Source organism: Peromyscus maniculatus, chromosome 17 (genome assembly GCF_049852395.1).
Source record: "Peromyscus maniculatus bairdii isolate BWxNUB_F1_BW_parent chromosome 17, HU_Pman_BW_mat_3.1, whole genome shotgun sequence".
In the NCBI taxonomy this organism is placed as follows: Eukaryota; Metazoa; Chordata; class Mammalia; order Rodentia; family Cricetidae; genus Peromyscus; species Peromyscus maniculatus.
In genome coordinates this window covers 39,804,462-39,827,762 of record NC_134868.1, presented here as the reverse complement: position 1 = coordinate 39,827,762, position 23,301 = coordinate 39,804,462, and the positions used below count along the sequence as shown (strand labels likewise).

General features: G+C 37.9%; 1 protein-coding gene across 4 annotated transcripts in view; it reads right to left on the bottom strand.

Annotated features, from left to right (window-relative positions):
• Wrn (WRN RecQ like helicase) overlaps positions 1-23,301 on the bottom strand; it is a 118,106-nt gene that overhangs the window by 5,522 nt on the left and 89,283 nt on the right. For all 4 annotated transcript variants that reach the window (XM_015992785.3, XM_015992787.3, XM_076553533.1 and 1 more), the window contains 10 exons: positions 21,929-22,099; positions 21,756-21,853; positions 20,933-21,005; positions 19,887-19,957; positions 14,398-14,473; positions 14,119-14,231; positions 12,181-12,295; positions 11,017-11,148; positions 8,288-8,450; positions 1,018-1,220 (listed from right to left, as the gene is read on the bottom strand). In XM_015992785.3, coding sequence (XP_015848271.1) covers positions 1,018-1,220; positions 8,288-8,450; positions 11,017-11,148; positions 12,181-12,295; positions 14,119-14,231; positions 14,398-14,473; positions 19,887-19,957; positions 20,933-21,005; positions 21,756-21,853; positions 21,929-22,099 — 1,215 coding nt within the window. The remainder of the gene's footprint in view (positions 1-1,017; positions 1,221-8,287; positions 8,451-11,016; positions 11,149-12,180; positions 12,296-14,118; positions 14,232-14,397; positions 14,474-19,886; positions 19,958-20,932; positions 21,006-21,755; positions 21,854-21,928; positions 22,100-23,301) is intronic.

Sequence of the window (23,301 nt, the reverse complement as noted above, 5' to 3'; positions counted from 1 at the left end):
TTCACAGGTAAGGAAAAAAAGCCAAAGGTAAATTCCTTAGGAAAAGGAATTGTATATTGAAATTTCATATTGAATATTAAAATATTAACATTTTATATTTAAGAAAACAAGACAATACACAAAGCTAACTAAAGTACAGAATTTTAAAAGACCAATTTAATTTATAAAAAAAAAATCAGGTCTCTTTATTTTTACACTATTGGGAAGAATAAGAGTCCAGTGCTGGAAACCCTACAGAGATTGCTGTAGTGCTAAAATGTAGAACCTCACTTCTAACACAAGTGTTAACAGCTACAAGCCACCACACCAAGCTTGCTGTGGGAGAGCTAGAATATTTTCAATGAGTTATTAAAAGCTCAGCAATAACTATAAGCACGTCATGTAGACCCTGGAGCTATTAAAGGTCAAACCTTTTTTTTTTTTTTCAAGACATGATTTCTCTGTGTAGCCCTGGCTGTCCTAGAACTTGCTCTATAAACCAGGTTGGCCTCAAACTCACAGAGATCCACCTGCCTCTGCCTCCTGAGCGTGCGCCACCACCACCTGGCTAGCAAAATGTCATTTTTAAAGCATTTTAATATCATCTAAAATAACACTGAATGCATATTTTTTTCTAACTATACAAAAGACTCCCTATGCTATGCTCATAATCATAACTATCCACCTGTAGAGTACAATCTTCATACCAGAGCATGAGAATCAATTAGTGGGAAGCATTTATAATCAAATTTGTCTTCACTTCTATAAACCATATACATTGTCATGATACACAAAGCTAACTCCATTAACTACATCTCTAGAATGAGGTGTATTTCTCCAGATCACAAAGCCAATACAGGTAAAATATAAGCTGAGATTCTACACAATAAATTATATTTCCTTTATTGCCTTTTAAAAAACAGATTTTCTTATATATTTTGAACAGCAAAGGGAACAGCACATACAGATTTATATATTACAACAGATCACTGAGCATACAAAGAGACACTTTGTAAACACTGTACATGTAATTAATACCTTGCTATCAGTGGCTACGTCCTTGCTTTTCTTAAAGCTCACACCGCTCTCTTCAGAGCTGGGGAAGCATCTCTTTCTGTTGGGGTCGCAGGAAGGCTGGCTTCTGCCGTCACCACTCTCAAGGGTCTCAATGACCATGTGGATAAGGTACGTGTCGATGTTTTCAGGAACTAACATTCTAATGAGTTTAACTTTATACATATCTGCAAAATATAAGAAAGACAGACCAACACGAGTTAAGGAGACCATTTAGAAACCTATGAGGTGAGCATGATGAAACAGCATGTGCAAGGAAGAAAACTGCCCAAGAAAGCTTTTGTCTTTCGAATGGCAACATCGTTAAGGGAAATGGAGTAACATCATGGTTTCCCCCCAAGGACTCTGCCCAAGCCCTTAGCTCCAGGACAGGTCAATATTAAGGATGCTACATAGTCATTCATTAAGCTGTCTTTTGAGAATAATAACAACCATGCACAGACCCTTTGTTAAAGGAAATTGTGCTTCAATTTCCAAATACTGGTTACAAATTAATTTCTCTTAAAAATTTATTCTCAGGGCTGGAGAGATAGCTCAACAGTTAAGAGCGCACATTGCTCTTACAGAGGATCCAAGTTTAGTTCCCAGCACTCACATCAAGTACTTAAACCACCTGTAATTATAATTCTGGCTGCAGGGAATCTTATGCCCTCTTCTGGCCTCTGCAGAGACCTGTGCTCGTGTATGCATGAACTTACACACACACACAATAAATTCTTTTAAAAATTACTCTTGCTAGGCATGGTGGCACAAGAATTCCAGCACTCAGGAGGCAGAGGCAGACAAATCTCTGTGAGTTCAAGGCCAACCTGGTCTACAAAGTAAGTTCCTGGACAACCAAGGCTGTTACACAGAGAACCTTGTCTCAAAACAAAACAAAACAAAACAAAATTACTCTTAAACTATAACTAATTGATAATTGTGAATAATATTCTAATATAATTACATCAATAATATATAGCATAACAAACTACATCAGTTACATAAAATGGTTATCATAGGTGAATTTCCTAGGAGACTATGTTCACCATGATATGTTTTAATTAAGAATTGGAGGCATGCAGTGCTCAAAGTCAACCCCATTATATACATAGGACAAAACTCTGTCACAGGATTTTGCTTTCAGAATGAAGGAGCTCGCACGTGTGGTGGCAACACAATTAACTGGTGCTGTATCAGTCAGTCCCATTTACACACCGTGGAGCGTCTCCTACAGATAAACTACTACCTGTCATCGGAGTGTATCCTCTCCTTTCCACGTCATCCTCACCTTCAAGGTCAAGCACAAGAAAACGAAGCAACCCAGAACCTACTTATTCATCTCCACTTAGTTTATAAAACACATCAAGCATTCCTGCCACTCAATTCAACTCAGTGATCAGAAGTCAAGAAATTTTTGAATGACACCTTGAAAACAGGAATTTAAAATGTTGATATTTCCAGGTTTAGTTCTTCTTTTCTCCCAAAGACTGTGGCTTGCTACTCAAGGACTCATGCAAAACAGATTTTTTTTTAAAAGGCACAGATAAAAATAACTAACAAAAAAGTAGTGCAGTTGGCTACCTACATACATTCCAGGCTTAAAATGTAAGACGGGTGCTAAGCATCATCTGAGAAAGGACTATGCACTAAATACGTACTAAAATCATTAATGAGATTATCCTGTTAACCCAATGAAAATGGTATTTGTTCTGGGGTCGATGCAACATTCTGATTATCACATAAGTCCCACCAGCACTGAGCAGTACTCCGCTCTGTGCATACAGCAGGCTTGACTGCAAGTTCCCATTGTCTTCAATTTTTCTTTACAGTTGTGCTCTGATGAACATTTTAGTACATGCATTTTTCCGTATCTCTGGATTGCTCAGAGTGGGGTTGCTAGTTCCCAGGTTATATACATTGCAGTTTGATGTACACTGGTAAGTCACCTCTAAATTGTGCTCTAATACTATAGCCATTAACCAAGCGCATGCTACTGAACATCTGGAATTAACTCAAATTAATTATTAAACTTAAAAACCAATACTATACCAGTTCACTTTGTTCAACTTCAAAGTTTCTGAAAGCTAAATACAAATCAGTATTTTTTTGATGTTGCTGTTTTCTCATCTAGCCCAAGTTGGTCTTGGACTCATTGTGTAGATAATAAAGATCTTGAATTACTAATGCTCTTGGCTCCATTTCCCAAGCTCTGGGATTAACCCATGCACCAGCACACTGGCTAAAGTACTTCTAATTAAACTTTAGCATCAGAAGACATGTTATAAACATAAAATGCCTGACTGAAAAGGCTTACTAGAGAAAAAAAATGTAAAATAGCTTGCTAAGAACTTTAGATTAATTCAACATTGAAATCATATTTAGTATACAGAACAGATTAAACTCTTATTAAAATTAATCATATCTATTTAGTTTTTAATGTAGACATTAGAAAATTAAGTTGTTCTTGTGGTTAACATTATATTTTTATTGGGTAGTGCTGTTCCAGAGAAGTCACTGAATTTTCCCATTTTTCAATCAATTAATATAACTAACTATACTGTATAATATGCATTTTCTTCTGTGAGTTATTAAATTAGATAATGAAAATACACATCCTTAATTTTATGGTGTAAGTATAGTATTAAAACTAAATTTTAGAAAATAATCAAAATACTGAACTATAATAATGTTATACTAAGGTTATTTGAAAAGAATCTTACTTCATTTTTGAATAAAATTTACTTCTAAAATTAAAAACATGTTAAAAAAGCTATAGCGCACAAACATTTACCTCTAGCCTAACTACTGATAGTGATGGTATATACAGAGTTTGCATGACTGTAGGTGTCATTGGTAGTTTACACACTTCTGCAAGCGTGTTCTATCTTTAAGCTATGACTATCTTGAAGTCATCCTGCATGACAGCTTGGTCACCTGTATTAACTCTACCTCCTGCCATGCCACCCTCCTGCATATCCCAGAACTTGAATGGTAGCACTGGCTATACCCATTCGGTGTTTTAACGAGGTCATGTCACCCCTTTGTGGAAGCTACCCTTAATTTTCCAATTCCATGCACATAAGAAATGGGAGAAATTATTCCGAGTATTATCTAGGTACCTCATTAAATAGCTTACTTATCTTTTTATATAAATATTTTTATTTTATAATTAATTTAACTTTACGTATCAGCCACGGATTCCCCCATCCTCCCATCTCCCACCCTTTCCCCCCAATCAACCCCCCATTTCCACCTCCTCCAAGGCAAGGTCTCCCCTGGGGAGTCAGCCCAGTCCAGTAGATTCAGTTGAGGCAGGTCCAGTCCCCTCCTCCCTGCACCAAGGCTGAGTAAAGTGTCTCAGGATAGGCCCTAGGTTCAAAAAAGCCAGCTCATGCACCAAGGACAAGTCCTGGTCCCACCCCCTGGGGACCTCCTAAACAGTTCAAGTTCATCAACTGTCTCACTTATCCCGAGGGCCTGGTCCAGTTCCATGGGAGCTCCTCAGCTATTGGTTCATAGTTCATCTTATAAGCATAGTTAAGATACTCAAGGTAACAAAACAAGTTTGAAATTATATAAACATAGACAAACTAATAAAAAACTCACAAAATCATAAAAACACAAAGTGACAGAGTGAAAATCTAGATGGGAAACAAGAGTGCACAAAAATAAGATTTCAATTCACAATTACTCTATTTTTGAGTTTATATTATATTATATTATATCATATCATATCATATTATATTATAAAAACACAGAAAAAATTCAATTTGGGATTGTATAAAATTTAAATTCAAACAAACTTGTTCATTAAAATACTGAAATAGTTTAAAAAGTTACTAAGTTGGCCTTGTCTACACATATGTACATTGAGAACACTAAATGGACTCAGTAGATTCTGTGTCTGTGGGGTGTGCATGTGCATGTATGTGCACATGCACACATGTGTAATAACAATAATTAAAGAAGAGATCATGAATTTGAGATGGGATGGAGGAAGCAGCAATGAACTGGACAGGAGAGAGAAAAGAGTAGAAATGATGCAAAAACAGTATTTGTGTATGAAATTCTAAAAGATAAAAAAATGATTTAAAAATTAACCTTCTAACATCAGAAATTGAAATTACTAAGCTCATATGGCAGACAGTATTTAAAGGCACTAGACAACATTAAAGGGAATAAAATTAATTTATTTTAGTCAAACAAGAGACTTAATAAACCTGAATCTTAACAAAAATTATAATTTACATTTTATTTTGATAGCTTTTAAGTTAATTTTAAGTTATTTGGCAGTATGACTTAAAATGGCATTAGTAAAAATTAAAACTTGGTAAATCATCAATCTTAAATGTGATGTTAAAATTATTTTTGCAGCTCCCTAGGCTCCCATCACTATGCAAAACAGATTGGGGATGCGAAAGAGAAAAGGGTTTCTACTTTTGTTTCTTGTCAAAAGTTCTTTAACTTTATAATCATACAACTTAGAAACTAAATTAACAGCAACTCAACTCTTTACCATAGCCAAGTCAGACACTTTCTATAGATACGTGGTAATGAGTTGAGTTAGAACAGTCCTATTTTGTTGCTGTTATTCAAGAATATTGCTCAACTATTTAGTATGTAAACACGCAAAAGACCACCATAGCTTGGAGAATTCTCAAAGTCGCACGCTTCTATAAAATACAATTTACCATTGTTATCCGTTGGCTCTTCATCAAAGCCACAGGTCTCACAGCCTGGTTTCATCAACCATGGACGGGGTATGGTGGTATATGTCTAGTCCCAGCACTCAGACTTAGTCAGGAGGAAGATGAATTCAAGGGCAGCCTAGACTACACAGCAAGACCTTGTCTCAAAACAAACAAAAAACATGTACTGAACATGTACACACATTCTCCTTACTATTTCTCAAACAATATATTGTAATAACTGACATAGCATTTAATGTTGTACTAGCTACATATTATATGTGATATAATGTGATTTAAAGTACAGGATATGTGTTACATGCATTTGAGTGTTACATTTTATTGAAGACTCTTGGACATCCACAGACTTTTATATCCCTGTGGAGACATGAAATCAATACTGAGGACTGATTGTGTGGTTTTTGAAATCTTCCTTTGTATACACGTACTTATTAACTTCATATATTCTTTTTTTCAAGATTTATTTGTATTTTATGTATATGACTGCTTTGCCTGCATGTATGTATGTGCACTGTATGTGTGTTCATGGTGTCCACATAGACCACAGCAGGGCACCATATCCCCTGGAACTCGAGTTACAGACATTTGACCGTCACCATGTGGGTGCTGGGGACCCAACCTGGGTCCTCTGTAAAAGTAGCAAGTGCTCTTATCCACTGAGCCATCTCTCCAGCTCCAACCTCATAGACGTTTAATTAACTATCAAAAAGGATATAATATAAAAGTAATGAGCTTTGAAGGCTATTTTTAAAATGCTCTTAGAGATTATCATTTACTTCATCACCGTCCTTCACTAATGTCACTTTTACTACGTATGGTGTACCAAGGCGCTCTCTCTGGTATCCAGTGTACTTCTCACAATTCTGTAAGATAAAAATAGTATTCCTTTCTGTCTCATACATGAAAAACCCAAGACCTGGAAAGGTTTGGGTCATGTGCTAATGGTCCTAACCCATGAACTGTCAGAGATAAGACTGACTCACTGGTGTGTCTTCTGCCAAAGCCTTTGCATCTACCTCTCTAGACTAACTCCATCTGTCAGTCCACGGTTTCAGGAAGGCAGCCAATCAGCAGCAAACAGGATTGTCAATATTTTTTTTTTAAAAAAAGGAAGCAATGCTGCATAACATTGCCCAACCATGTTATCAAAATGTGTCTGAGTCCTAAGAGACAATGTATTTCTAGCCAATATTCCAGTCTTTAGCTTTCCCTGAAACAATGGATAAAGACTGATACAACTTTAATCTAAAACCTGCATGGTAAATGCTATTCTCCTCACTACGCCTTCATGTCTAACAGACTGGTCAGATGTCAGGAAGACTCATAGTTTTCTCGTAAGATGACTCACAATTGAGTTACTCTGGATATTTTATCACAAAGTCTAAGATCTGGCCCTTGGGTCTTAAAACTTATGAATTTAAAGTTAACCTTAGCAGATCCACTTTGACCAAGTTCCAAAACTATCAATTCATTAACTTGGAATTATAGATGCATAAGCACCACTCTAAGCCTCAGATTGGCATGTCTAGACATGCTTTCTCTCTACCCAGGTCTGCACAGAAAATCAAATAATAGCCAGACTGTATTTGAGAAAGACTCTCACTAAGTAATTCTGTTGCTTTGTCACTTTACAAATTTTTGGGGTTGGGGACACAACTCTAGTTGTTTCCACATGCGAAAGAATTTCAGGTAATAAAAAGTAAGAATTCACTCATTTTTTTTTGTTTTTAAGATGATCATTACTCTAGTCTAACAGACAGATTTTTAAAAATCAGATGTACCGTTTTAACGCTCTGACTGTATACTTGTGTATTTAAGAGGAAATTTCTCTAATATGCCTCTACTTCTGTAAAATACATCACTTCTTAAACACCTCTGCGAGGCAAGCAGGGGGCTCAGCTCTGTGGCACAGCTGAGGTTCCTCAGTGGGATGAGAACAAATGATATTTGGGGGGGGTGGTATGGATGTGTTTGCCTGCATGTACAGTTATGCACCATATTTGTGCCTGGTCCCCACAGAGGTCAGAAGAAGGTGTCAGAGCTCCTGGAACTGGAGTTACAGGTGGCTGTGGGTCACCATGTGGGTGCTGGGAACTGAACCTCTGTCTTCTGAAGAACAGCTGGTACTCTTCACTGGCGAGCCAGCCGTCTATCAAGCCTGGAGAAGAAGCTCATCTACTGGAACTATGAGGCTGCCATGTCAGTGACCGATGCCACTGACCGCTGTTAGAGAGAGAAACCAGCGGCAGAGACCCAGAGACGTTTAGGAGAAAATGAGGAGCAGTCGGCTGCTGGGAAGGACTATGGAGAAAGATGGAGTTTTAAACGTGCCTGATTTGGACATGAGTGGGAAGCTTATCACCTGAAAAAAGAGAATTTTTTCAGTATACTTTCTGTTGAGGAAGAAAGAATTTCTTTCCTTAAATCAAAAGGTCACCCAAGGCAAGTTTCACCCAAGCAGAAGGGTCAGTGCTGTTAACAGGGAACTGAGTGAAGCACTTGTTTACTTCATTAGGGCTGCAGAGAAGGGCTGCGCTCATCACCTGAGTTGACGGGAGGGTTTCGGATAACATCAGCAATAATCTTCTGAACCTCTGGGGTCAGGCCAGCTCGCTCCATATCCAGGGGGTAGCCAGCTTTCACCGCCTGGGCTAAGTGCATGCCAACCGCCGTGAGAGGCAGGAGTCTATTCTCAGCGATGCCGTGCTGCAGGGGAAGAGCCAAAGAGCCAGTGAGTGAAAACCTTCCTACTGCATCTCACAGGGAGAAAGTAGCTGGCATCTTCAGGCAGCACATGGTCACTGAGAAATAAGCAATGGATAACAATGCTCGTTTTAAATATTTCTTCAAAACTACTTTAACAGACCTCCACGGATTCCACTCTGTATACTGATTAAAACAAAAATCACTCAATTGTAGCCAAAAATGCAACCCCCCTCTCCCTCTGTATTCACTTTAAAAGCTATTTGGTGTCAGCCATCAGCCACTTTATGTAAGTCAGATAACTGTTACAATTGTTTGAAAATATAGGAAGCTGTACTATAAAGCTCCTGAAAGTGGACACGGTGCTTTGGCTACATGAATTTCAAAGAAGACAGCTCCTAAATGCTCAGTGATGATGTACGACTCCAGAAGCACTCTTTAGAAGGGTCCTGAGAAGACAGTAGTGTTTTAAATAGGCTCCATTCATAAAACAGTAGCTACAGTTTAACAAGGATGCTTGCTCACTCTTTTATTATACTACTGACCTTACAATAGTGATGACCAGCTTTGGAAAAGATTTCTATAAAACTTTTTAAACAGACATGGCTCCAAATACATTTACTATATATATTAGGTAAAAATGTGTTTTTTTTTAAACAAAAAGTATTGATACTCAATTATGCTAACATCCATGATATTTCTTTCAATATATTTAGAAAGTCTGAATTCAGGCTGTATGTGTGAATGTTGATTCATTCACAGAGCACACCATCTAGGGCACTAATTTCATCCTTCACAAGTAGGTGTTGAATTGCTTTCATTAAATGTCTAGTCTTTTCCATTAAAAAGTATGTACCATGTGTGTATAATATCGGGGTTATTTGATACTAGGCATCAAATTACCTCCAACTAACTGTATTATTGCTCATCACTAATTAGTCCTCAGATGCATTTAATTTTGTGGTTAACTAGCAAGACCCTCTTAAGACTCCAGGGAGGTACAGATAATCAACAATCATTTTGCAAAATCAAACACTACTGCATAATACCATAAGACATAAATAAAGATATTTCATTCAATGCATCATTAATCATAAAATGTAATATATTTTATGTATTGTTACTGAGTATTAGAATATACTTTATTCACAAAATTTGGAGCCCATTCCAAACTTTCTTGGTAACCATACTCGTTACTGTATGTACATGGTCAAATCATACATATAAGGTATATTCAACAAGTGCACATTACTGACTGCTTACCCAAGATTCAACTGAAAGTCCTACTAACCAGGTATTTTATTTACAAAATAGCTAATGGAATCACTTGGTCTCTTGGCTAATGGCTTTTCTAATTTTAAGTGAGGAACCTGACTATCTAGATATTTTAAGTGAAGAACTATACATTCTTCTTTCCATCTGACCCTAAGGTAAAGTGTGCCCTGATGCATGGTGGGCAGGAAAGGCAGGCTCTGACGCACATGAGCTGCTCCAAATCAGTTTAGTATCAGAGAGGCCACGAACGCAGAGTAGGGGTTTTCATAGTGCCCTATTCTGGTGATCTGTTCCCCATCTCATAGAATAAAAACTCATGAGCCACAAAGACTTATGTTAGAACAATGAAGAAATACTAACTATGACCATTTTTCACAGCTATAAGATTTTGAAAAGAGTGTCCAATATAGTTTTGGAGGAAAAAAATGGAGCAATGTGTGCTGAAAGACACAGAATAAAGAGCAAATTTTTACCAAGTTATTTTCAGATCTTTCAATAACTTACAAAAACAGTATACACCTCATACACACATAAGAGCACACTTTCACAGTATCCACATCATACACATGTAAGAGCACACTTTTCACAGTATACACATCATACACATGTAAGAGCATACTTTCACAATATATCATACACATGTAGCAGCATGCTTTCACAGTATATACATCATACACATGTAAGAGCACACTTTCACAGTATACCCATCATACACATGTAAGAGCATGCTTTCACAGCATACATATCATACACACATAAGAGCATGCTTTTACAGTATCCACATCATACATATGTAACAGCACACTTTCACAGCTTTGTGCTTGGTTTCTGTTAACTTACTGAATTTACTTTCTCTGGCAGTGCTCCAGATAGAGCCCAGGGGCTCCCACATGGTAGGTAAGTTCTCCACACTGAGAGTGCAGGAGATTAAAAACTACACACATTCCGGATTACAAAGCTTCTTGTATTTCATAGTTAATGGTGTGTCGACATCTGGTATTATTTGGCCACATTTTATTTTTTTGTTTCTTAGAATATATACCCTAATAGTTTTAAACTGGTTATAAAACGCTCCTGCTGCACCTTCCCTGAGCTACAGCTGTGTTCTTCCTAATTGAGACACAGTCTCTGTTAAGTAATCGTGGTCACACTAGACTTGCTGCTGTTACCTGACAGAGACAGAAGATTAAAGATGGCACTCACTGTATGACATGAAGTAATGAACCCCAAGTCACAATTTCCACAGTAAAAGCCAAGCAAACCCCAGTGTCAACACCCTGAAGGCAGCACTTACCAGGGACATCTTCTTTTCCTGGAATAAAGAATACGTGACAGCCACAGACTGTGAGAGGGAGCACTCCCCGTTTTCCGCTTCCTGATTTTTCTTCTGTTCCTCTTGTGGTTTTGTACTCGAAAAGAGGTCTGTCTACAGAATTTTAAATGCAGCACAAATAATGATAATAACATAATGACAGACATAATAATACCATCAACATAATGATCAACATTTGACTGTAAGGCATTACAGGAAAACATAACACAAAATCTCTAAATAACCAAGTTTTCATGAAGAATGCAAGAAGAAGCTGAATTTTTTACATGTTGATTTAAAAGGTTAAATATGCTAGACAGCATGCAACAAACTTTCTCATCTTCTCTTTGGCTCATGAGAAAGAATCCAAAAGCAGCCATATGATGTTCTAATTAATGTCTCTACATTAATCCCCTAATCTTCTGGAAGTGAACACTGGACAGAATCAATATACAAGTTTACACAGTATATCACAGAATGGACATATACAGAAACATAAAGAAACATATCCTCACTATATCTGGATATGTATATAACTATATATGTATATATGCATGTATATACATACATATGCATTTATGCTGACATATTAAACAATTAGCTATAGCACACATCCCAACTAGAGCTCTGGCCTTTAAGCATCATGTAAAATCTTAGATAGAGCTAGGTGGTGGTGGCGCATGCCATTAATACCAGCATTCGGGAGGCAGAGCCAGGCAGATCTCTGTGAGTTTGAGGCCAGACTGGTCTACAGAGCGAGATCCAGGACAGGCACCAAAACTACACAGAAAAAACAAAACAAAACAAAAAAAACTTGATAGAGGGCTAGATAGACAACTTGGTAGATAAGAGCATGTGTTGCTCTTCTAAAGGATTTGAGTTTTATTTCCCACACCCACATCAGATGGATCCTACACACACACACACACACACACGCACGCACGCACGCACGCACGCACGCACGCACGCATGCGCATGCACACACACACCAAAAGAAAGAACATTTTATTATAACCATTGACTGTAAAACAATCTGAATCCATTTTCTAAGTGTCCAGGCAGAAATGCAAATGAAGGAGAAAGTGTTGCTTCTGAGGTGGTCAAAAGTGTTCTTCTCTAAGAGCTTCTATAGCCCAAGGGTCTTACCTGAACACTGTTCACTTGACAGAAATGTGTGATGACTTCCAACAGAGGGGCCAAGAGGGTAGCTTTGCCTTCAGAGACACCATCAATCTGTTTCACATTTTCAACAGTAGTTGGTCTGTTGTTTACAAAAGAGGAAGAATTATGAAGAAACCACCGAGACAGAATCACTCCAAGAATACAGTGATGCTCAGCCTCACACTGTACTCAGTAACTGTATACATTTCTACACTCAAAACCAGTGCTTTCTATAGACGGTCACATTACACAATCCTCTTTACTTATAGGTTTGCTATGTAAACAATTAACAAATAAAAGCTCCACTTCACTTCTAACACCACAAAAACTCAGTGAAAGTATTAACTGGTGAAGAGGCCATGACCAGAAACAAATAAGCTAACACCCAGGCTTCCACTAGGTTTTCCATATTATTCACAGAAATGAAAACCCTGAGGTTCTGAATGGGACAGTAAGAAAGGCTAAGAAACTCGGAAGAAAGTCTCCTTCATATTTCTTCCCTATGAAATGTCCCCTATAACAGCAAACTGGCTCACCAGGCCTTTAACTCAATGCATTTATCTGGATCTTTGTTTCTTGAACTTCAGATCTGCTTTAAGTCCAAGCTGCTAGTTAGAACGTTTACCTGCTAAATGTCCGTATTATGCTACAACCTCCGTGCTGTACTTTTAAACCTAAACAACACCCACAGAATCACAGAGCTCAATTTTTTCCATTATGTCCAATATCCAAGACTGCTTAATGTCTCCTTCCTAAAATTCAACAATGTAATTAATGGTTACTCATGTACTGTAAGTATCTTTCCTGCATAGTAAAGAGTCATCTTAGAATCTTTATTTTTTTTAACACAATAGTGAATGTGTAAGTTACTGTGCATTATCATTAGAACATCCTGCATTAAAGTGGTGCCTATTAAGTGAAATTTAATGACAAAAACAAATTTTAAAGGAACCAATAGACAAAACTTTGGAAATAAGTTCTAACCTATTTAGAACTAGCTGAGCCCCTCATTTTTCATGCTAGCTGATATCAAAGTCACAATGAAGTGGGAAACTGATACTTTTAGTCACAGAGTTTAAGTTCTAATGTGTGACATATGTTTATAACTAATTATACCGAAAAGTGAATAAAGCAGTATTCACCACAGAAGCATCTTCAGCAGCCACCTGAAAGCCCTTGATAAATTCAAGGGAGAGGAACTGGCTGGTTAACACAATGGAACACACCATGGAGGAAACGATAACTAAGTCAGAGCGTAAGGCTTTCCTAAGAGGAATTAAGAGAGTCAAGGAATTCAAGGCAGAAACAACATACATGACAGTGAATGGGACATTGCCTAGAAACAGAAGCAAATCAGGTCACAGAAACCATTCCAAAATCTGTACTGAAATGGGGGTGGGGAGGTTTAAGCCAACAAATAGAAGGGCTTGACCTCTAAGTCCAAGAAGTTAAGATCATATAATTAATTTGTTATTAGTATATCAGATGTGAGGGAATGGCCAGTTAAGAGGCCTTTGCAATAGAACAGGCCTGGAAAGGTCTGACGTAACACCTATATGAAGGAAGGTGCAGATTGATAGACATGAGTGTTTAAATGTAAAGAGCTGAAATTGTTAAATAAAAGGAAGAAAGAGAGACTCAGAGGACGGAAAACAAAAACGAGGTTTTAAATACGTCATGAGGAACAACCCAGTATAACTAAAAACTTAGAACTACAGAAAGAAGGGGGTTCAGATGGAAACCAGGTACAGAGGGTGAGTGGGCAATGGATTTGGTTTTATAAATATGATTCGCTCACATGGAGATATGGAACTAAAGGCATCTAAGATCACATCACAGGCGGAAGTCGTGGTCATACTATTACCTAACAACACCTTTTAGAAATCTATTATATCAGAGAGAATCGGAACATGAACAGTTTACCTCATTTTGGCCATATCCAGGAGAATCTTATTTGTTGCTAGAATAGCCGGAGGCACATCCATTTTACTAGCATGTTTCTGCCTTGCCTCCACCAACTTGGCATATAACGCAGTCTAGGAAGAAACAACAGCACTTTTCAAAACGCAGTTAGAGAGAAGTCGCCTTTACTCTTAGAACTCCAGGGCCCACTTTCTCCCGTAGGATGAAAACGAGCTGACGCCCGTCTTAGACTGCTGGCCACCCACTCCTAAGTTAATCAGCACATTACGAACACCTTACCCTGGTGTCCAGCTCTCGGGCTGAAATGACAGGTTGCGAGGAGCTGGAAGATGTTCCTGGCGACTGCATCCCGACACTAAAATATTTAAAAGAAAATAAATATACTTTTCTTCTTCCCTCATTTACTTTTTATTTCATACTTCAAATAAGAATCTTTCCAAAGCTAACAGTTATTCTTCACAACATAAGTAAGACGATTTGTGGTTCAATTGCAACCGCCTCGACTTTAAACATTTTGGATGAGATGATGTACTATAAAGCTATGGTTAAAAGTGCCTCTCAGGTCTTTCACAGTGGTTTAAGGAGAGCATCTACCAGTCTTCCTTCTCAGCCATGTACTATTTATCCACAGAGAAGAGAATGCTTCTCTAATCAACAGGAGCGTGGTCTGTTCCTGAAATCACCGACTCTTGTTAGTAGGCAATAATAGCAAAGAAATAATAGTTACTCAATTTTTTTTCAAAATCAAAGAAGAAAATATATGATAAAAGATACAATTTTGTTTTGGACTTTTCAAAAGTTGTAGAGAATGTACCAAACTGTCAGAAAGGAAATGGACTGGGAGGCAAACCAGATAGCTCATAAGAAGCATTCCTCACTGATAAGCTAATTACAAAGAAAAAAAGCCGCAAAAATGAAATTGCAATTCCACAGGAGATCCACATGGGTGCCAAGAAAGACCAAGTTGCTAATGGCCTGACCTCCCCGATATTGGGAAACGAAGGATATTTGTTACAAGTGCCTATGAAATCAAGCTTCTCACAACTTTCTCCAGGTCTGTTTTCCTTACGAATATTTTCTTCTTAGCCCTCCATCCCCAGTCGCCAAGGTTTTCTTCCGCAGAAGACAGGTGAAAGACAACACAAACACTGACATTGTCAAGGTGGCTCACATCTCTTACGGACTCCACTACCAACACAGAGCAGCCTAGAGAGGAAACACCCTTAGCTAGGGCTTCTGTCTTTGCTGCTCAATAGCGGGTCTCAACTGTCATCTCCAAGCCATGAGTCATGGCTGCAGAAACACCAGAGACATGGGCCATGTCTGACAGGTGACGGGACTAGTCTGGAAGGGTCAAGGAGATTCCCACCTTTCTTCATTCTTAGTCAATGGAGTGCTGAAAGGCTAAGCTCAAGCAGTTAGAGAAAAGAAACAAAGGGATACAAATAGAAAAGAAAAAACCAAATTATTCCTACTTGCAGATGGTATTCTTTTTTTTTTTTTTTTTTTTTTTTTTTTTTTGGTTTTTCAAGACAGAGTTTCTCTGTGTAGCTTTGCGCCTTTCCTGGAACTCACTTGGTAGCCCAGGCTGGCCTCGAACTCACAGAGATCCACCTGGCTCTGCCTCCCAAGTGCTGGGATTAAAGGCGTGCGCCACCACCGCAGATGGTATTCTTAAGAGAGCCTAATGTTGTAACAGAAAACTCTCCGACCTCATAAACATTTTTTTCAGCAAGGAAGTGGGTTACAAAACTGACACACTAAAGTCAGTAGCTTCCCTATACCTCAACTAAAGAACTTGACTAAGAAGTTGGGGGTAGGAGGGGCCCACTCAAGCAGCTTCAAAACCTAGGAATAAACCTACCAAGGAGGCGAAAGCCTTCCGCAACTTCAAACTTTGAAGGAAAACGTTGCAGACATTAGCAAATGGCAATACCTCCAGTACACACAGATTGGCAGGATACAGTGACAATAACGAAACTACAGAAGCATCTGTGATTCAATCTAATATCTGCCGAAATTCAAAATAGGTTCTTCATAGAAAGAGAAAAAACAATCCTAACATTCAACGAGAAGCACAAACAACTCCCAATAGCAAGAGCAATCCTAAGCAGAAGGCAAATTGGAGACATTGCAATAACTTTCCCCAAATTATACTACTCAGATACAGTAAAAATAAAGTAAAATAAAACTTGGTGTTGACACAAAAACAGACACACGAATCAAAGGAAATACAGTGGTAGAATTAAACCCACAGCTATGGCTACTTGATTTTTAATAAAGGCTTCGAAAATATACAGTGGAGAAAAAAAAACAGCAAAGGATGTTAGGAAAACCAGATATAGATAGATAAATATACAGATAAAGATTTAGATATAGAAAGAATGAAAATAGATCTGTAAGTCTGAGCCTGTACAAAATTTTAAAATGCCTAAAGTTCTGTAATTGCTATAGGAAAACACCTTGAGGTACAGACATAGGCAAAGATTCCACAGAGCAGGACAAAAATCACATGAGGTTGAATGAAATTAAGAAGCTTCAGTAAAGCAAAGGAAGCAATCGTCAATTTGTAGAGAAACCTGCAAAGTGTGTGGGGGGGCGGATCTTAGCCAATTATATTTAACAGTGACTTAATATCTAAAATATATAAAGAGTTCTCAATATACCCCAAATCTAAAACCATTCAATAAGAAAGTCAATGAACTGAACTGATACTTCTCAAATGGTTAAAATACAAATGGCAAATAAATATTTAGAAAGAAATGTTCAACCCCCTCAGGCATGAGAAAAAACCAACAAACAAACAGTTTTGCTCTCTCATCTCGCTCCAGCAGAATGGGCATCACCAGGGAAACAAACAGCGAACACAGACAAAGATGTGGGAATAAAGGACGCCTTCTCCACTGCTCGAGAGATAGAAATGAATGCGGCCGTTATGGAAATCAGTATGAATTTCTCAGACATTAGGACTACCATAGGATGGCAGCTTTGGGACACAGATCCAAAGAACTCTAAGTCAACATACTACAAAGACACCTGTCCATCCTTCCTATTTGCTTTACTTGTCACAATAGCCAGGATATGGAACCAAACTAGATGCCTATCAACATTGAATGGATAAAGAAAATGAGATACATGTATACAATGCAGTTTAATTCAGTTGTAAAGAATGCAATTATAACATTCACAGGACAATGGTTTAAAACTAGAGATGATTATGTAACCAAAATAAGCTAGACTTATTGTGATAAATGTGGTATCACATTTTCTCTCATGTGCAGATTGAGATGTGTGTGTTTGTGTGTGTGTGTGTGTGTGTGTGTGTGTGTGTGTGTGTGTGTGTGTAGCAAAAGTAAAGGCACAATGAGAATTGGGGTAATACACATAGCAAAGTGGATGTCTCCTGAGGAATGATACCCAAAGTTGTCCTCTGGCTTCCACATGTGCAGGCACACATGTGAACTTTCCTCCCACAGGAACATAGAAACACACACACACAGTTGCAGATATGTTAGCATCCTGCTTACTCTTGTATACTAAGTCTGTATTCTATAATGAATTTCTGGACTAGTCCATAGGTAGCCAGAACTCAATAATATATTCCTAAGCTCTTGTTTTTCAACCTTAGCCCCTAAATATCCAATCCCTTCAAGCTGTGCTTCTTAGCTGCCCACTGAAAAGAATGACATTCTCATCCAGTACTAAAAAACACCTTCAAGAACTCCTTTTCCTTAACCCATTATCTTTTCAATCAAAGAGTCCTGCAACTCTATTTCCTGTCTTACAAGAATACTGTTCCTTTTCACTGTGCCTACTGCACATTCCTCCTCTCTACTACCGTCCCCTCTTGTAAAAACACTGGTGTTAACATCCCTGTTTTTGCTTTTACCACAATTCTGGGTTTTCTACAATCCATTCTTCACAGGAATGATCAAAAAGAGAGTAATCACCCCAGGGGCCACTATAAAAATCCACTTATTTTACTTAGACTTAAAGGCAAAGAATAAAGATCAAAAGAAGAATATTTTATAACCTGTATAAAATGCACAAAATTTAAGTTCCAGTGTTTATAATTCATGTTTTCTAAGAATACAGGCACATTAATTGCCTTATAAATTATCAATGGCTGCTTCAACTACATCTGCAAGGCAGAGCAGCTGCAATGAAAGTTTTGACCCTCAAAGCCTAAAACACTTCCGGCCTGACCCTTTACGGAACATTCTGCCAGCCCATGCTCCAAGTCCGAACTTGGATCATGTCACTGTCAGCTTACTGAAGACATGTCTTAGCTCCCAGCTGCCTTCAGATTGACCTGAGTGCTTAGAAGGAACAGGATATTCCGGCCTGCACCTATTCCTCCAGGCTTTAGTTTATTATTCCTTACTTACTAAGTAGTCTCTAGGCCACTGCTGAGTTGTGCAGTAATATCACAAAATTTTTTATGTTTATTTACTAATAATGTGTATGAATGTTTTGTCTGTATGTATGTATGTGCATATGTGTGTCTAGTGCCCAGAGAAGTTAGAAGAAGGCATCAGATTCCCTAGAACTGGAGTTATAAATACTTGCCAGCCACCATATGGGTGCTGAAAACTGAACTCTGGTCCTCTGCAAGAAGAGTAAGTGCTGTAAACCACTGATCTGTCTCTCAAGTCCCATGGATTGTAGTTTTATAGTTTTATGTACCTTTCCCTGTATATCCCACTGGATTATTAACATTGGGTAACAATGTCTGTAATAATCCCTTTGAACCCTGGAGCCTAAAATGGTGCTTGTATTACAAAGCAGACATGTGAAAATACAGTTAACATTTAAATGTAGAAATGCTTCATGATACCGGATGGACACTGTCATATACACTCCTTAAACGTTATATTTAAATAAAACATTAGTAATTGCACATCACACAGCCAAACAAAAAAAGAAATTGTTTAAGGTAAGGAAATTAATACTGTGACAGATGTTTTATTAGATCCAAAGTAGTGAATGTAAATGAGCAAAGCATAGCAAGTGTGTGGGTCTTATGGCATATTCATTTTAATCTCATATGAATATAGGCACAGCCCATTTAATCTTTGTATATAATATAAGCCGCGACACTTCTATTATCCGGTTCTCAGACAGGATATTAGATTCTATACAGGTTCCACACTTCTATTATGTCAGCAAGTCACACAGTAAGATTAAAGTGTGACCAGCTGGGTTTGGGGCTCAGTGGTAGAGTGCTTATCTAATATAAGCAGGCGCTGGGCTCCTTCCCCAGGACAAGAAGACAACAAACTGAAGCCACAATGGGTATTTTAGCTTTATTCTCTAACAATTGTTACATCTCCAGTCTCATTGCCATAATACCTGTATTTGAAAATGGGTTGGGACTATGTATTCCCAAACACATAGTAGCAGTGGTTAAATGCTCGAGGCAGACAAACACAGATGTGATCCAGCAATGTCATTAGCTATATATTCACAAACAGGTTAATGGCCCGGCCCTTGATATATCTGACTTTGGAATGAGAACAGTAGTGGCCAACTCAGAAATAGCCTAAAAGTGCTTAGCATTTTAACACAAAGCACTGTGAACGGAGGTGCCCAAGAAGCACAGTCTACCGCCCGACCTTCCCACGCGACTCTTTCCAGAACCACAGAGACTGTGTTCTGATTTCACCTGCATTTGCAATCTGATAGTCCTTTTTCTTTAGGAAAGAAAGGAAAACAGTAGTATCAATAATATTAAGCAAATATAAAAAATTAAAATTGAAACTCTGTACCTTTTTTTAGGAATGTTACTCCCAGAAGATTTCTCAGATGCTTTGAATGAATACATTCTCTCCAAATTAGACTATGTTTCCACAAATAAAGTCCATTAAAAAAAAAAGAAATTACAAAAACATTTAAATACAAAGAAAATAAGATTAAAAAAAACTCACATTAACAATTATTCCCCTAAGTAACCAAGTCTTCAAATAAATAAGCTGTTGAGCCACCACAGGCTAAAGGATGAATGATCCAAAGAATGTCCTAAGACACATAAGCTCGAGTTACAGGGGTGATTCAACTCCATGAGTGGTACACTAGGAGATTTAATTCACTGTTTGCCCATCACCGTGATCTAATTAGCTAAAGACAGCCTGTGCATGAAGAATCTGTAGTAGTTACTAAGAGACTAATAAAACAAAAAAATGTATGTATGTCCCTTTGCAGATGGGATGGCTATGGGTGTGTGTGTGTGTGTGTGTGTGTGTGTGTGAGTGTGTGTGTGTGTGTGTGTGTATGTGTGAAATGTGTGTGTGTGTGTGAGTGTGTGTGTGTGTGTGTGTGTATGTGTGAAATGTGTGTGTGTGTGTGTGTGTGTGTGTATAATATTCATTTGCAGATGGGATGGGTGTGTGTGTATATATATACATATATATATGTTCATTTGTAGATGGGATGGGTGTATGTGTATATATATACATATATATGTATATATGTTCATTTGAAGATGGGATGAGGGTGTGTGTGGCTTTAATGAGAATACTTAGGAATCATACTTATTTATTACCTATAAGTATCATAATATATTAAAAGACTCAAGACAAATTATTTCTGAAATACACTTTAAAAGAAAAATAAATTACTTTGTGAAATACTTCTACTTATTTATTAGCTCAAGAAATCATATATTGTATTTTTATTCTATTCACTACATTTCTCCTTGCAGTTTGTGGTTTTTATATCTGCTATTCTTCTAACTAGCAGCAATGCAAACACAAGATTTCAAACCCGGAGTTGCATCCATGAAGAATAAGATAAGAACCATCCCTTGAAAACAAACCTGCTCAGTAGTTAATCCAATTGACTTTTCATCAGAAGAATGTTGCTTCATTTCTGAAGATACGGGATTAGAACTGAAACACAGCAAAATTAAAGTATCTCCTGAGTTAAAATGTAATCATCCAATTCATGTGTCATCACACCACTCCAGAGAAGTAGCAATTATATTACCCTTTAAGAATCTATATTTTTAAAACACTGATTTCCCTGAAAAAAAGTTTCAAAGGAAAAAAAAAACCTGATACCTGATCAATAACATTTGTATGATACTAAAAAGCAGGCAGCAAGCATATTACCTTCCTACATCTACACTAGGGAGGTATGATTCACCAATTCTGTATCATCACCCCACGTTGCCTTAAGCAAGAGGCAAGAAAACTTGCTGGCTCTTCTTTTTATTTTATATGGCCACAGGGTGACTGTAATTTGTAGTTTCAATATAATAGCAGAATGTATAAAAGCACAGAAATGCAATTTCAAATCCTTCATCTTCGCACCACATGGATTGCAGAGCGTGAGCTGTGGAAGGTGAAAAGCAGGATTCCTCGAGCCTGTTTTCTTCTGTAAGGAACACTTCTTTAGCCTTATCTTAGAAAACAGCTCTGTACGGATGTAGTCAGATACTTGACATCAACCAGGAAAGCGTTCTATATCCCACCCTTCCCCATGACTCCCTTCTACCACTCACACTCCAGTGGGACACTGATTTTACCTGTACAATGTCTGTAAACTGACAGAATTTCAATCACTTAAGCAAAACCTAAAGATTTCAAGTTAATAGGGGGAAAAGTGAAAACAAAGAAAGAGAAAAAGAAAAAAAGAACCTTGGCGGCAGAACCTTCCTCGGACACATCTCTTCATTAGCTTGAAGGATAAGGCTCGGAGGAGACTGTGTACTGGCTTCGCCAAGCCATTTTCTACCCTATCAAAAACAAGAAGAAGCTTAATGCACAGTGGGACGGATTGGGACAAACAGGTAGATCTCGGCACTATTTACCTTTTTTGTGAGGGAGCAAGTCCTTACAAATTTGTTTTGTTTGGGAACTTCTACCAAGAATCCTTCAGCTATGAGGTGGTGAGACAGAGCCTTCCACCAGCTCTCTGCTCGGTCTTTGCCAGTGCCAAAAAGCTTGTGACCGCGGTATTTATCGTCAAGACGCTGAGAATTCTGAAATTGGAAATAAAGTATCTAAAAATGCTTATTCAAATAAACAGGCCAAATAAAACAAAAACCTACCCAGCAATTCTTCAGGTTTAAACACAAATTTCAGCTTTTAAACTTCTCGGATTTTTAAGTTCATCCTTTTCATTCTGAACACTCAATTGACAAATATGTAATGAAAATAGAATTCTGTCTTAAATACAGAAAAATCCTCACATAATTCAGATGCATTTCCCAGTGGATAGGTTTGGATACATGTCTGGAATATTCTATCTTTGCTATTAGAATTTTGAGTAACAGTTTCTAAAATTGGTCACAATTTTAGAACAGGAGTGATAAAAGAAAATATGACCTGCAGTTGGGCAAAAATTCATGGATTTCACTGAATGGTTATTTCTCACTGTGCTTTTGCTCACAGCACATTACCAAGTTGACTTAACTGCTGATCACCAGAGACACCTGTACAAACTGCCTGCTAACTAGTTGATGTTGGAGCAGTGATACTTCTGAGAGATGGCAGAAGTCTTATGAGAGACTCTTCAATCATTAAGTTCTAGAAACATGAGAAGTTGTCATACACATGTTTCTGTGGACAGAGAAGACTCTGCCCACCTCTACGTCTCTATAAAGTATTCTTCTCTTCCCTTCATCGTCTTACTATTTCATTCATTCTATACATTTAACTATTTTAAATGTGCATGGTAGTATATATGTCATATGGCATCATAGAAATTACTTGTGTATGAAGTCTTTGAGGTGATTATCATAGATTAAAATTCATCTATAATTATAACCTGCATCTACAGTGCCCTCTATCACACAAACTGGAAAGTCACATACACATTTCTGGTTTCATCTAGAATTCTGAACATGATTTAGTTCTGTTAATCAGATGTTATCATTTGCATGACAAGTACAAGCAGGATGTGAGACAAGGCCCACTCCCCTACAATATTGCAAGCATGCATGATTACAGAGGATCATGCATAATTGTGACCCAGGCCCTGTAACGATTAAAATCATCGCTCACAGGCTTATGCATTTGAAAAACTGGTCCTCAGCTGGAGACACTCCTTTGAAAGGTTGTGGGATCTTCGGAAATGGAGGCACGGCTGGTGAAATAGATCACTGGTAGCAGATCTGAGGGTTACAGCCTGGTGAAGCTTCCAGCCTGAGTTCTTCTGCTTCCTACATGCTACCCTGATATG